General features: G+C 44.3%; 1 protein-coding gene across 1 annotated transcript in view; it reads right to left on the minus strand.

Moving 5' to 3' along the window:
• ntrk3b (neurotrophic tyrosine kinase, receptor, type 3b) overlaps positions 1–13,931 on the minus strand; it is an 86,201-nt gene that overhangs the window by 13,628 nt on the left and 58,642 nt on the right. Inside the window, exon 11 of the mRNA XM_062471874.1 lies at positions 5,454–5,642. Coding sequence (XP_062327858.1) covers positions 5,454–5,642 — 189 coding nt within the window. The remainder of the gene's footprint in view (positions 1–5,453; positions 5,643–13,931) is intronic.

Here is a 13,931-nt window from a genome sequence, read left to right on the forward strand (position 1 = left end):
GCACTGAAAGTTAGCTGCTACTTACCCACCCGCTTGGATTTCTTAACACTTATCATTTGGCCTTTGAGTAAAATACTTTTACTGGACAAAAATTAAAGCTTGTGACTCCTTAAAATGCAGTGCTAGCTCAAGAAACAAAAGTTCACTTCAACAGCTGGTGAGGGCTAGGTGGGTGGGTGAGAAAGTAACTAGCTACAGTACACTGTAAGTACCTCAGTTCTCCCAGCACTAAAAAAATGACAGGTGGTGCATTTAACATGGGTAGAATCAGTGAAAAAGTAGGGAGCTGAATGTTTTTCTAATTTAAGTTTGTTGGATATACATTATTTTATGATGACCACACTTCAGTCTTAATCGATTTTTTCAATTATAGCACAGATTATTTATGAAATAAACAGTGCCTCTATATGAAAGAAGTTAAAGTACAACATAGTGTATTTCCTTTTCATGCTGACTCAAGAGGTATTTGAAAATCTGCACAGCACATATACCTCATGATTAAACTACAGTATGAAGACTTCTAAGATGCAATAACAAAGGTGAGGACTGCCCACTCTGTGCAGAGGAAACAGCTAGGGGACCACCTAGCTAGGGATACAGCCCTCTCAATCAGCATGCTCCCTGCAGACAAACACACACACGCCTCCATGCTCTCAAACACACACATAGACGCACACACACATACCTACGTGGACGTACGTACCCCTGAGCACAAGCACACACACTCCAGCACACCTCCACGCGCACTTAGCATACTCCCACCACTCTCTCAACTCAGGTGTTCCAGGTTTCCATCAAATACAAATAACAATAATGCAAATGTGATTCCTATCCAAAATCCCTGCTTTGTCTGCATGCCATCTGTGAGGGATCCACCTGGGGCCACAGTCCCCACCCCCTCCCCCCACGCTTCATCTTTTTTTTTTCATTTAATCCACAGCCACGATCGTGCATCCCAAGCAGAAAGATCGGTCCCCGTACACACAGACAGCTGATAAACAATAGTCAGCGAGCGCTGGTGCATTGAGCCATGGGTGGCTGTTGAAGGGGAAGATGATTTGGGGGATTCAGGCAATTATCCATTGAAAAGAGGTGTGTGGATGAAAAGGTTAGGGGTAATAAGCCTAATTAAATCATTCAGCGTGTACATTTGTAGCACAACACTCAGTCAATGGAATTCTTGGAGAAAAAAAAAGGTTTCATGAGACCTTCTGACAACCTTCATACTGGACTGTTTGCACTGTATACGATTGCTCTACAGCAAAGTCATGCTATGTTAACTATGTTGTGGGTATGTTTTAGGTTCCATGGCAAACTCTTGAAAGTGATCCACTTGCATCATCTGAATGTAGACATGGCCTCCATATTCTGATGTCCAGTGCCATCCTGACTCAGGCCCAGAGCATCAGCATCAGATCTAACACACTCAGCATGACCTTCCGTCAAGAGGCAGCAGGCCCAGCTGCTCTGCTGGAGACCCCAGCCTCTCTTGGTTTAAACATCTCATCTATATTCACTTATTCTGTCCACTAAGTGGTGTGTGGCTCTGTTTTTTGCTGCCATCTCTCTTGCCCCTCAGACAGCCATTACAGGTTGAGCTGCCGTCGTAGACTAGGACATGCTACTCTAACCTTCAGCTTCCCTCTGCAGGCCCTCTCAAGCTGCATCCAGCAACCTATTTACACAGAGCGGCTGGGTAGAAAGCCCTGAGATTAAAGCCACTGTCCCCGGGCTCATTCATTTATCCTCCCTCACCTGAGACCCCCCCCCCCTCCCCCCTCGTACTCCCCAGTGGCTTAGAGGGGAAATAAAAGGACGTGCGGGTGAGATTTACACAGGTGATCAGGTTAGTGTGTATACGTGTGTGTGTGTATGTGTGTGTGCATGTGTGCGCGTCTGTCTACGTACAGTACTGTATTCCTGAAGGAGAGTGTGTGCGTGTGTGTGTGTGTGTGTGTGTGTGTGTGTGTGTGTGTGTGTGTTAGCCATCATCTGTGAGACCAGATTGATGCACAGAAGCCCAGCCTGTCTCTGAATGTGAGAGTGTAACTGTGTGGGTTGGGGGGATGGGCGGGGGGAAGATGTTGAGAGTGCTTTGTGCCCCGTCTCCTCTCATACGCCGTCATTGACAACATGCCAGGGTCGTCTGCAATGCTGCAGACGGCAGTGACCCCTGGCCACAGATAAGCTAGCTGTGAGGATCTTCTAAGTCATTTCATTCAAGCCACTACCGGTAATGTCGAATAATTGGACTTGTATTGTGCACCAAGAGACACTGACATCAAGGCTCAAAATATTCTATTGCCTCCCTATTCTAAGATATTCATAAAATCCCACTTCTAGCAAAAGCCTTTTCAAACGCGTAGAGCCCTCATACATTTATGTGTCCTTTAAATTGTCAAATGAGTCACTGGTGCCTCAGTAGGAAACATTTTCATCTTCAAAATATTACCTTGAGGTTCATTAAGGTTACATCATTTAAAAAGGCAGAGTGGACAAAGAAAGGTCTGTACTGGCCACGACTGCATATCACTACTCAGGCTATTAACATGCGTATAATGGAAAGGGCTTGCTCTCTCCTCCAACATCAAAAGGTATTGTCTAATTCCGCCTGGCGGGACGTGACAAATCCATAATTAAAATAGCAGAGTGAGTGATAAAACAAAAGAAAGTTGCTCGGAGACAGAAGTGTTAGTTTGATAGGGATCTGTCATTAGGGCTGAGGAATTGTCCTGCCATTCTCTCCTTATCTTCTTAATAAGGCTACACTTCCCTTGGTTTGGCCCGTTAACTTTCACTTGGGGGAAAAAACCTCTGCTGATTCCACACGTTATTTTAATCATGCAGGATTTCCTGTTTACAGATTTGTGGCATATAGGAATTTGGCTCATCCAGAGTTCCTCTTTTGGACGACAGGCTTGTTTTCTAACATACGGGCATGTTTTCACATCCACGTTGCAAGAAGACTGTTTTTACTTTTTACATCTGGCAGCTTGGCCGAGTCCAGCTTTGACAGAACGAATCTGTTATGAAACTCACATTTTTATGTTAGAGGATATGTCAGAATTCCTCTCTGATTCATATTTTAATGAGCACCCTGGCTTCAACAATAGCAGTCAAGACATGTGTACCTTGGGCCTTTTCAGGGACCTACTGTGCTACCTAATGGGAGGATCCCTAATGGTGTGAATGCAGCCCAGCAGTGCACAGGGTCAGGGGCAAGGTCCAAGGACATTAGAATTGTAGATTGCTGGCCCTCAACAGAGACATGTGGCCTGACTGAGAGAGCCTGTCATGTGTGAGCTTCTCTTCCCCCTGATGTAGTCCCCTACTCCCACAAGGCTCTGAGGATACTTTGTTTGAGTGACACCCCGCATTCTGTGGAATGCTGATGTGCTAAACTGTGATGGACATAAGTAATGTCCAAGGCATGTTGTGGGGGGGGGGATGGAGTAGGGAGTGTGTACGTGTGTGTGTACGTGTGTGTGCGTGCGTGCACCCACATGGAGGGTTGAGAGCACATGCATTTCCGACCTCTCAGCACAAGCCCTCCAGGCAACAGGATAAGAAGCTTTCAAGTAAATGAATGAATAAATTATAGATCCATGGCCCAACATCAATAATTAAACCATATTTTACCATTTGAGTGGCTAAAAAAGGTTGCAGTTTGACACAGAGCATTGTCCATGGGGGTCTGGAACTATCAGGGAGAGTGAGTGGCAGGGCTGGGGGCTGGGAGGCAGAAGGACAGGCCTCCAGTAGTGGCCAAGGCCCCAGGGCATGCCCTTAGGCAGTGTAAGTGAAGTGATTTATTAAACGGAAAGTAGAGTAGAGCCAGAAGGCTGGCCAACGTGCCCTGTTCTCCATGTCATCTCCCCTCCAAGCTCTCACAAGCACCTTGGGGGTTGAGGAGGGCTCCCAGGTCCATATTTCATGTGCAGCAAAACGGACATGTGCTACAGGCCACGGCTGGGGCCCTTTGATTTTCATCCTTACAGGATGTCGTTCTTGACAACTTGACCTTATGCTCCATCCAATGATGAGATCAGAGGTCACGTTATTTATCGTTCCCTAAATATCTGGATGTGCATGTGAAGTACCTTCAAACAAAAGAATATTATCCATATTACTGATGTCAATTTTAGAAATGTTTGGCTCGCAGGCTGCAAAACTGGTGTTTTAGGCCTCATCTGACTTTCAATTCCAGGTGCATGACAATGGCAAAAAGTTCCATTTGAGCCAACTGTCATTTATTCATTAGTTCCCAAACAGATCTCCTGTGGCAGGCATGACGGGATATAAATCAGTCGTTGCCTGAATATTAAGAATTCATGCCATTCATAATACATAAGTACACTCATTTATTTATCACCTCTAAATGGGATTTCCTTCCCTCTCATTGGCTCCCTTCTTAAAGACACGTCCTGTATTTAGACGAATGGCCATTTTGAGTTGCCAGTCAAAGCGTAAACAATGTTCAATCAAAACAAACCATGGATAGTTAACATCCAGAAAATGCAAAGGCTTGCTCGAAACCATGAGGAAAAAATGATAAGACGTATTGTTCAAGTTCTCCGTACTTGACTCCTGTTGGTTTTGAAGGCAGTAACAGACATCCGACTTTCCTGATTTTTGGCTGGCACTGCTGTTTCTAATGTTTCTCTTGAGCAGTTGATGTAATTGTGAGTAATTAGGCCTTAAACTGATCTTGTCTTTCTCCAACCTGGAACATGAGTCCCAAGGGGGCCTGTCTGAATGCCTGGAGCTGGCTCACAAAAGCCTGTTTTTGTCTAAACAGATCAAACATAAAGTGCCTGGTCTTTTTGCAACCAGATGCGAACGCCATATGATCACTTTGCCTCTGTAGATGACTTTAAATTTTACATTGCCCAAGGGCCAGAGCACATCCTTAGATAGGGCACTTAACCACGGAACAAGACAAAACCCAATAAAATCATCTTTACAACAATATTCCCTCCTCCTTTCATGAAAGGCTTCTATTTTTACATCTATTTTTCAATTAATTACAATCAAAATGGAGGCCGGCAGCTTAACAAGATCTCTTTTAAAGCTGATGCAGAGAGATTAAAGTGTGGCGGGGATCAAAAGGCACCCCATTTTGGTCTTCAAACATTACATTACTAAAGAGTGAAAAGGGAGGAGATCTGAAAGTCAGAAGTAGAATCAGATAGAAATAAGTGGCAGAGGACTATGACTGCGGAGAAGTTTATACTTATCAGACCGCTCCAAAAAAACAGTCAGTCTAATTATGTTAGAAGTATATCAAAAGGTTTCACATACAGTAACAACATGTTAACTTGTCCGCCACTGCAGCATTCCTTTTTATATATTTGTCCTCGCTAAAATCATTGAGTATTTACAATAATGATGATTACTGGGTACAATGTTTAAAAAAACTGTGCATCTTAGTGAAACTCTATTTTGCTACTTACAGGTGGCAGGCTTGTTGCAGTTATGTCCGTGCCGGAAGTACTGAGGATTCTCTATGACTGGGATACGGGTCATCCCTATGACAACCGCATCAGGACCAGCATCCAGGGTGCAGGGGGTGATGATGCCGTGGTTGACATGATGAAGGGGACTGGCAGAGTCTTCCTCACCACTGATCACTGCCACTGGTCCTGAGAGGAAGGAAGGCCAACACGAACATTAGGTTACTGCTTCAACCCCTATGGATACTGAGCCTCTACAGCCAACAGAACAACCAACTGTAAACTGCTAAGGTCAGGCCTTGGGAGACTGTTATGGCAAGGCGATGTGTCGGTGGAATGTCATATTTAACGTGCTGGAGCAACTCTTCAGCAGATCATGTTCTAGTGTCCACTCACCCACCTGCCCTCTCTGACCAACCAATCATAGCAGTATCAACTAAATGTGAATTTTGAGTTAACCCTGTAACAACCTAATTTGAACTTACTACACAGTACTTATGCTAACACCACAGCTTACTTTTACAGTTTCTGCCATCTCACATGATATTCTTGAGGTCATGAACAGATATTAGAGAACCATGATTTTTCGCTTCTCCTCCTCATTTGGTGGGTACTCAATAGTTTCCTAAGCACACTTCAAAAAACAAAGTCAGGAATGTGCATCCACAGTTCAGCTAATACTTTACAGAAGCAAGTCCTTGGCTCACCAGTGTGTCAAAGTCAACATCAAGTTTTTTGACAAGCTCAATCTTCAGAAATGTTAGGAAATAGCTAAGAGACAGAAAGTCAACAGTTCTGGGTCAACAGTGTTGATTTAGTAACAGTGTGTTGGGGGAGCTATTTACCCACAAAGTTGAGACTCCTGCTCACCTTGACAACACAGTAAATAACAATCAATATCCAGTCATATTAAATTATAGTTCCACGGTTGGAACAGGCAGCCAGAGAAACTGAGAAGGAACAGACACACCACACACACACTCACACACCCGAGAATACTCACTCACAGTACACATGCAAACAAACACACACACACTTACACACTATCACACACACATACACACACAAACACAAACACCCACAAACCTAAACAATTACGAAGTCAGTTATGTGATGTGAAGTCCTTCCTTACCCCTTGGGACTGTGTTTGAAACATCAGCCCAGATTGTCTTGAAATGAGTTATGCCCAACAGAGCGGCACTATGAACTGTGATAAAAACACTTTCTGCAGTATCTGAGAGTGGCAAATGAAGAGACACCTCAAAGGATGCTTGTATTGTGATCTCCCTTTTAATGCCACATGAAATGAAAGACAAGCGGATGTCATCGCCTGCCAGAGCCACTGAATGGATCCTCATGGGCGTAGATGGCCTGGCTCAAATCCGGGCTGAGAACTACAACATTGGTGCAGATGTCCCTGGGAAGTGAAGTTCACTGAAATGGGAGGATATTATTGTTGGTGGCAGGGGCTGGGAGGGTAAGTAAGGGGGCAAAGGGGCTTATTGTTGGTGGCGTGGGGTTAGGGCTGGGAGAGTGCCTCTTGACTGAGAACATCCAGAAAATTGCATATATGCCACCTGACTGATGAAAACAGCGAACGATGTCTGAGAGGATTTTTTATCATCTGAAAAGGTTCCCCTGTCTGCGAACAGGCTTACAGACGGCAAGTCTCCTGATGAAAATCTATCAGAGCAAAGCTGGTAGATCAACTGATTTATTTAAGAGAAACTGCAAACTGAAAAACTTTCTTTCTTCCTCTCCCTCAAGTACCCAGCACAACTTCTAGTCAAACTAGTTTAAACATGAGGAACTCTTTCTCAGTGTTCCACTGTTTGTCAGTGACAAAGAAAGTGAATGCTTTGGTATGATGCAGGAGCCTACATTGAAGGTGCATTAGCTAATTCACAAATTCAATTGATCACAAGTGACATTTGTGTCATCTATTTTGTCAGAGTTTGGAGGTCAATCTAATTTATTACACAAGAACAGAGATGTAACATTATTCCACCTCCTTTGGGTTTTAAAATTGACTCATTCATTAAGATATTGTCAAGGTGTTGGCCAGGGGTATCAGTGTACTGTGGGGGAGTGATAAATTGGGGGAGAATGTGATTATGGATTCGGGGGACATTTTGATAGAGAACGAAATAGACGTTATGTTCCCTAAAAACAACTCAAACACACACCCTAACACAAGAGTAACCAAGAAAATGTCAGTTTTGTACCTGCACAAATCGACATATAAACTGAGTAGAAAATAACTAAGTCCATTTTAGCAATCAAATGGAGTAAAAGACGTTCTAGAGGAGGCAAAATACAATAAATCCCTGCTGAAACCCAAACTACCATCCTACAACAGCACTACAGCAGGCTGCTTTTTTAGTCATGTTTCCATTACTTCAATGTTCAGAACCTCTGCAAAGGAAATTAGTGAAGGTAACACTCAGCAAAAAAAGAACAAAAAAAGAAAAGTGGTACCGCTGTAGGTTTTCCCTGTGGTCAGAAATAAATTGCGTAAAGCTTGATTGCTTCCGCTACACCCCCACATGGTAATTATCCCACAGATTCTTTTCAAAGGTAGTTAATTAGGATTTGAATTAAATTGAGGACATGCTAAATGAGCAAAGAACACTGCAATGATACATCACTGAGGCAAGGCCTCTGTAGTACTTTAGCCAGGACTTTTAAACAGGCTTAAATGAAACTACTGTAGGATCTAGAACAGGGGATAACTAATGTATAGACGGACTCATAGTAGAAAAAAACTAAAGAAACAGTAAGAATGTATGGTACTGCATCATTGCCTCTTCATAAATGTATCACAACCAATAATGTGGCGTTCAGTGTTCGGAGTGGGGCAATCACCATACGTCTCAGATCAGAAGAGATAGAGGCGGGAAGATTGCGCTCTCTTCAAACAGCAAGTCACCTAACGATCTTCAAACATAACTGACATCAAATGGCGTTCGTCAACACCAGCCTTAACAAGGAAAGCCTCTGAGGGGATGACTAACATGAGATGTCAAATCTAGTGCTTTCAACCGAGAACTCACATCTTCAACTTTTATGGTAAGGGCCCAGGTATTTTTATCTAGTGGGCAAGCGTGATTATGAGCTCTGTAATGATGGCTAGAGTACAAGCTTGTTAGCTTGTTTTAGTATTTAGCTATTATGCTAACATAAGATGGTTTGAAGTTAAATGAAAAAGTGTCATAGCATTTTGTGGTAAGGCGCAGAGGAGAAATTGAGTGAAAGCCCGCCTTGACAGCATACATTTCTGGCATGCGTGCTGACTGTACTGAACGGCCAAGGTACTGTATTGTAGAACATATAGCAAATGTTGGTTAACCTCATTAACAGAGAGTGTGTGCCTCAGGGTATCTAAACACAAGGTGCGTTCAAGAACAAATCACCTCAGGACGCCAGTAGCTCTTCCTTCCTAGTTAGCTGTGTCCAACTGTGACAAATGCTGAAAGCTAAGACAGTCGATATTTATGGTGCTTCCCAAAGTAGGCTATCGAGAATTTATAGTCGTCCCACAAAAGCCCAATGTGCATTTCCTTTATTGCTGCATAAAAATGGTGAAGACTGAAGTAGAAGGGCAGTGCGTGCGGGAGAGACGGAAATAAACCCAGTCCTGAAATGCTCTGTAAATCAATCTATTGGGAAGAGGAACCCAGAGATTTGTCACTTGTGTCACTTGAACCCCCTCTGGAAATACTAAACTTGCCTTTGTGTTTCACGGTGTGTTACTACTATTGACACTGTTCAATCGTTCAATAACCAATTTTTGTCATAACCAGTGTTTGTCATGTTTACACTGACAGTTTTTTGACTCAATGTTGAAACCAAGCAAATTAGGCAGTTGGTGGATTTGTTGTCCCATTCAGTTCTCACTGCTTCCTATCATGTCTGCATCTCTTACATCACATTGCTACATAATCTCCCAGAAGAGAAAACAACCAATTTCGCTCAAGTTTCAAAATGATTTGGAATGACATGATTTCCAAAACAAGCATCTCAGGTCGATTTGTTTACTCATTATGAAGAGTGGTTCAGAGAATCAGGAAAAAAAAACAAGTCTTGTCCTGCTAGGAAAATCCTAGAAATATCCCCAGAAATATCCCCATGAAAACATCACGTCAGTTTGAACATGTCAGTTTGTTTCTCATCCTTGATGAATTGCAGAAATCAAAAGCCATGAAAGAGAGAGACAGAGAGAAAGAGACAAAGAGAGAGAGAGAGAGAGAGAGAGAGAGAGAGAGAGAGAGAGAGAGAGAGAGAGAGAGAGAGAGAGAGAGAGAGAGAGAGAGAGAAAGGAGAATGAGAGAACAAGGGAAAAAGAAAAGGAGAAGTGGAGAGGGACACAGGAGAGCCTCGCAGTAACTTCCGCACATCCTTGAAGCTTTCACTTCAGGTATAAATACTGTGCTTTATATCCCCACAGGGCTGAATGAGGACACTGCCTTTCTACTCAGCACTAACACTCAATGGTCATATTTCACATAGTAGCAGGAACGCTCCGGAGCCGCTCTTGAACGCAAAGCGCAGGCCGAGACGAGCATGTAAATCAGAGAGAGGCGTAAGAGCCTCATGCATCTCCTCCAGACACAAAATGGCCCCCTGATTGTGTGCATCAGCGCCGCTGTTTCCCTGTAGCACCAGGGCTTGATTCGGCCCTGCATGCTGATGTGAGCCGTCTATAGGCAGGAGAGACATCAGAACCAGTAGAGGGTGAGTTGTGTGTGTGTGTGTGTGTGTGTGTGTGTGTGTGTGTGTGTGTGTGTGTGTGTGTGTGTGTGTGTGTGTGTGTGTGTGTGTGTGTGTGTGTGTGTGTGTAGAGGGAGTTGGGGAGTGGGTTGATGGTGGGGGAAGGACGGGGGGGAGTAAAACAGGAGGGAGATTAAAATTGATAATACTGGATCATCCAGACAGCTGACTCTGAACTGTTAGTGAGGCCATTACACATTTACCTTTGTTGAACATGTGTGAGCAAACGTACAAATTCATGCACACACACACAGACGCACACAAACACACGCACACACACACAATGTCAAAGAAAAAAGAGGTGCTCTGCAGGCCTGCAGGGATAGCAATCAATCAGGTGTCAATGGAGCACTCTCTAGGCTCTCTCAAGACCCCTCCCCTCTCTAAACCCCAGCCCCTATCTGTCTGACTCGCCAGTCCTCCTTTCTCTCACACTCTCCACCTTTATGCTCTCATATCTCTCTCTCTCTCATACATCTCTATTAGTTTCTCTCTTCATCCACCACTCTGTCTCTCTTTTACCCCCCCCCTCCCTCTCATCATCCTTACCTCCCTACCTCTCCCATCCTCCCTCCCCTGCACCTTTCCCTTCCATTTATCCCTTCCTACTATCCACTATCCCTCCTACCCCCCCATCCCTCCTTCCTTCTCTCTCTTGTTCCCTCCCCCTCAGGGGTTTGGGCTCCTTCCCCACCAACTATCATTCATAGTTGCTTCCCCCCACAGACGGGAGCTGGCCAAACGAGAACAGATTTTCAGCAAATTGTCTGTCTGTTTAGTGTGGGGCTGGAATGCTGGGGAGCAAGCTAATTAGATAGCTACCAGAGACACACGCATATGGATCACCATTCACACTCTGGATGAATGCTATCTGCCCCATACAAGGCATCATAGTCCTTGTACTTTAACTACTATCCACACAATACGCATGATTATTCCAAGTGATGGGGCCTACAGTACATTGAGAGATGTACCTATAGATTACAGCTTGGTGGCCACAAGTGCTGGAGTGTGTGGTGGAGAAAGCAATCAATTTACCACAGAGCTGCACAAGAAAACAGTGCCAACGGCACAATAACCGACTACAGCGGGATATCTAACCTATTGTGGTCCAGCTTGAGTGCAGTGCGTGCTGGATGTTCCCTGTAACCGCTAGAGCTACATGCTCTAACAGGAAGCAATCAAAGCACTTACAGAGACTGTTGAGTCATTTTGCTCCAGAACACATGATTGAGAGGTCATCTCTACCTGTCCTTGTTCCATAGTACTGTAACTTCACATTGTACTGTACCATCACACAATCGTTCAACAGTAAATACAAGTATCAAATGTTCAAAGTCATGACGTCCACAGTGAGCTGAATACTAAACCTCTCAGTATGGTATGGTGTCTTTCAACTGGCTTCTATACAGTATGTTGTGGCAGTGGAGAAGGTATTAGATGCCTGTACCAGCTTTGTGAAGACTACAGCTAAAAGCAACTCCTCACCATCTGAACTGCAGTTTTTTCCCATGTTGTTTAAGCTAGTTGTTTAAATTGCAAAACGAAGCTAATTCCACTGAGTGGATCCATGTCTCAGTCTGGCGGGGGCAGGGACAGAGGAGTAGAGTGATGGCAGACCTGCAGACTGTGGGCATGGCCACCATCCAAGGTTACCTGTTCCCAAGCTAACATCAATGGCCCTTCATTAGGTCCTGTCCTGCACCCAAGGAGATCCATCACCAGCATAAGGAGTCAGCAAACGGCCCGCTTCACTTCCTGCTCCGAGTCTAGTTCTGGAGAGAGGATGACGCTTTGCTATCCTGACAATATCCTGACATCCTCACCGTGTATAGAACTACTTTCTATACACGGTGAAACCATTTGTAACCTAGGAAGAAGTCTGTTCTCAGTTTGAAGCCGATTTGCTCCTTCACACGCGGTTTGGAACCAGACTTTTTTTGTGACCTGAAAAGGGTTCTAACTTTGTTATTTTTGTTACAAATGGTTCTATTTATGTATAGTCTGACAGGCCAATTTCACACTTAAAGCTGCACATACAAAGAGTGCTTGAGTCAGCTCTCCAGCCTGGCTTTCTTCTGTACATGCACCAACATCTCTTCATCTGACAAGCATAAACAATCACTGGATCCTTGTTGAAATCTATGATCTCTTTATAGGTCCAAACCAAAGACCTGAGTGGGGAACTACAGTATGGTACTCTACCAAAACTGGCACACAACACAGAAACGGAAGATGACATGAGGAAAGACCGGCAGCACTGCATCAAGATGAAAGACAGGCAAATATAGAGTGCATAATCCGGTTCACCATGACTGGAGGGGCGCTGAGGAAGGAGGGAGTCAAACCAACTAATGGGGCCAATTAAGCGCCCACCGTCCCCTCATCACACACGCACTCATACACACCCTACACATCCCCTTTTACCCGCTACATCAAAGTGCTGCCATAAGCATGTAGAAATGAAGGACCAGAGATAGCTCCTAAATGGTGTGGATGCAGACATAAGACGGGAGAAAGCAACTGTCAAATGATGTTCCGCTTCAAGTAGAAGAGAGCTTGGATTTGAAAATTTGACTGGCTGGCTGATTGGCTGGCTGGCCGGCTGACTATCTGACTAGCGGACTGTTGACTATCTGACTAGCTGACTGTTTGGCAAGAAAGAGTTATTGCCTACAGCTCAAACATAAGAATGGTAACATTGAAGTCAAATAGCTGCATTACCAAATATCGAGGTAAAAGGAGTGGCAGGGTGGTTGAGCAATGGAACATCTACAGCAGATAAGAGGTTTCTTTCTCACAGTCCCACACTCTTAACCTCGACAGGCTGCTGTGCCTTGTCGGAATGTTCTAGGCATGGCTACAATCACACAGTTGGAGAAGCAGAAATCATACGGTGCCCTTCGGCTCTCCTGGCGGTTTCTGTCAAGTCCCGTTGATACACGATTTAGCAAAAATGTTCAGAGCACAGAGTTGTTCTGAGCACAAAATTGGGAAGCACAAGCAGAGAACAACACCTCAATAGGAAGACAAGCTGGCAAGACAGGACTATTGTATATTTCAAGCTCCAGGTAACCTTATTTTGGACCAAAGAACTAGGGTATCCCATTACATGAAATGTATTTCACACAAATATCTTCTTTTACATTTTCTTCTTTCTTTCTTTCTCTCTCTTTCCTTTATCTGTCTCATTCAGACTTTTTTGCATACAGCATCGTTTCAGAAATCATCCCTCTTCTCGTCCCGTACCTTATTTTCATTCCAGTGCCCAGCTGCTTTGCCCCCTGCCAGGCTCCGCAACGGGACAACTTCCACAGCGATCTGAGACCCATTTAGATAAACATAAACAGAAGATGTCACATGGAGGGCTGTGAATATTGCCAGAGGCTTATCTGTTGTTTTGGAGAGAGAGAGAGAGAGAGAGAGAGAGAGAGAGAGAGAGAGAGAGAGAGAGAGAGAGAGAGAGAGAGAGAGAGAGAGAGAGAGAGAGAGAGAGAGAGAGAGAGAGAGAGAGAGAGAGAGAGAGAGAGAGAGAGAGAGAGAATACTGTGAGAGATTATTTTTTAAATGGGGAGGGGGAAAACCAAAAAAGCAAGCCGTTCTTTTTCTTTGCCAGATCCAATTCAATAAACACCATCTATCCATCACTCACTGTCTATCTGTCTTTGAATAGCCCAGACAGGCCCGCCAGCACAGAAGCATTCCCTA

Source organism: Osmerus eperlanus, chromosome 10 (assembly GCF_963692335.1).
Source record: "Osmerus eperlanus chromosome 10, fOsmEpe2.1, whole genome shotgun sequence".
In the NCBI taxonomy this organism is placed as follows: domain Eukaryota; kingdom Metazoa; phylum Chordata; class Actinopteri; order Osmeriformes; family Osmeridae; genus Osmerus; species Osmerus eperlanus.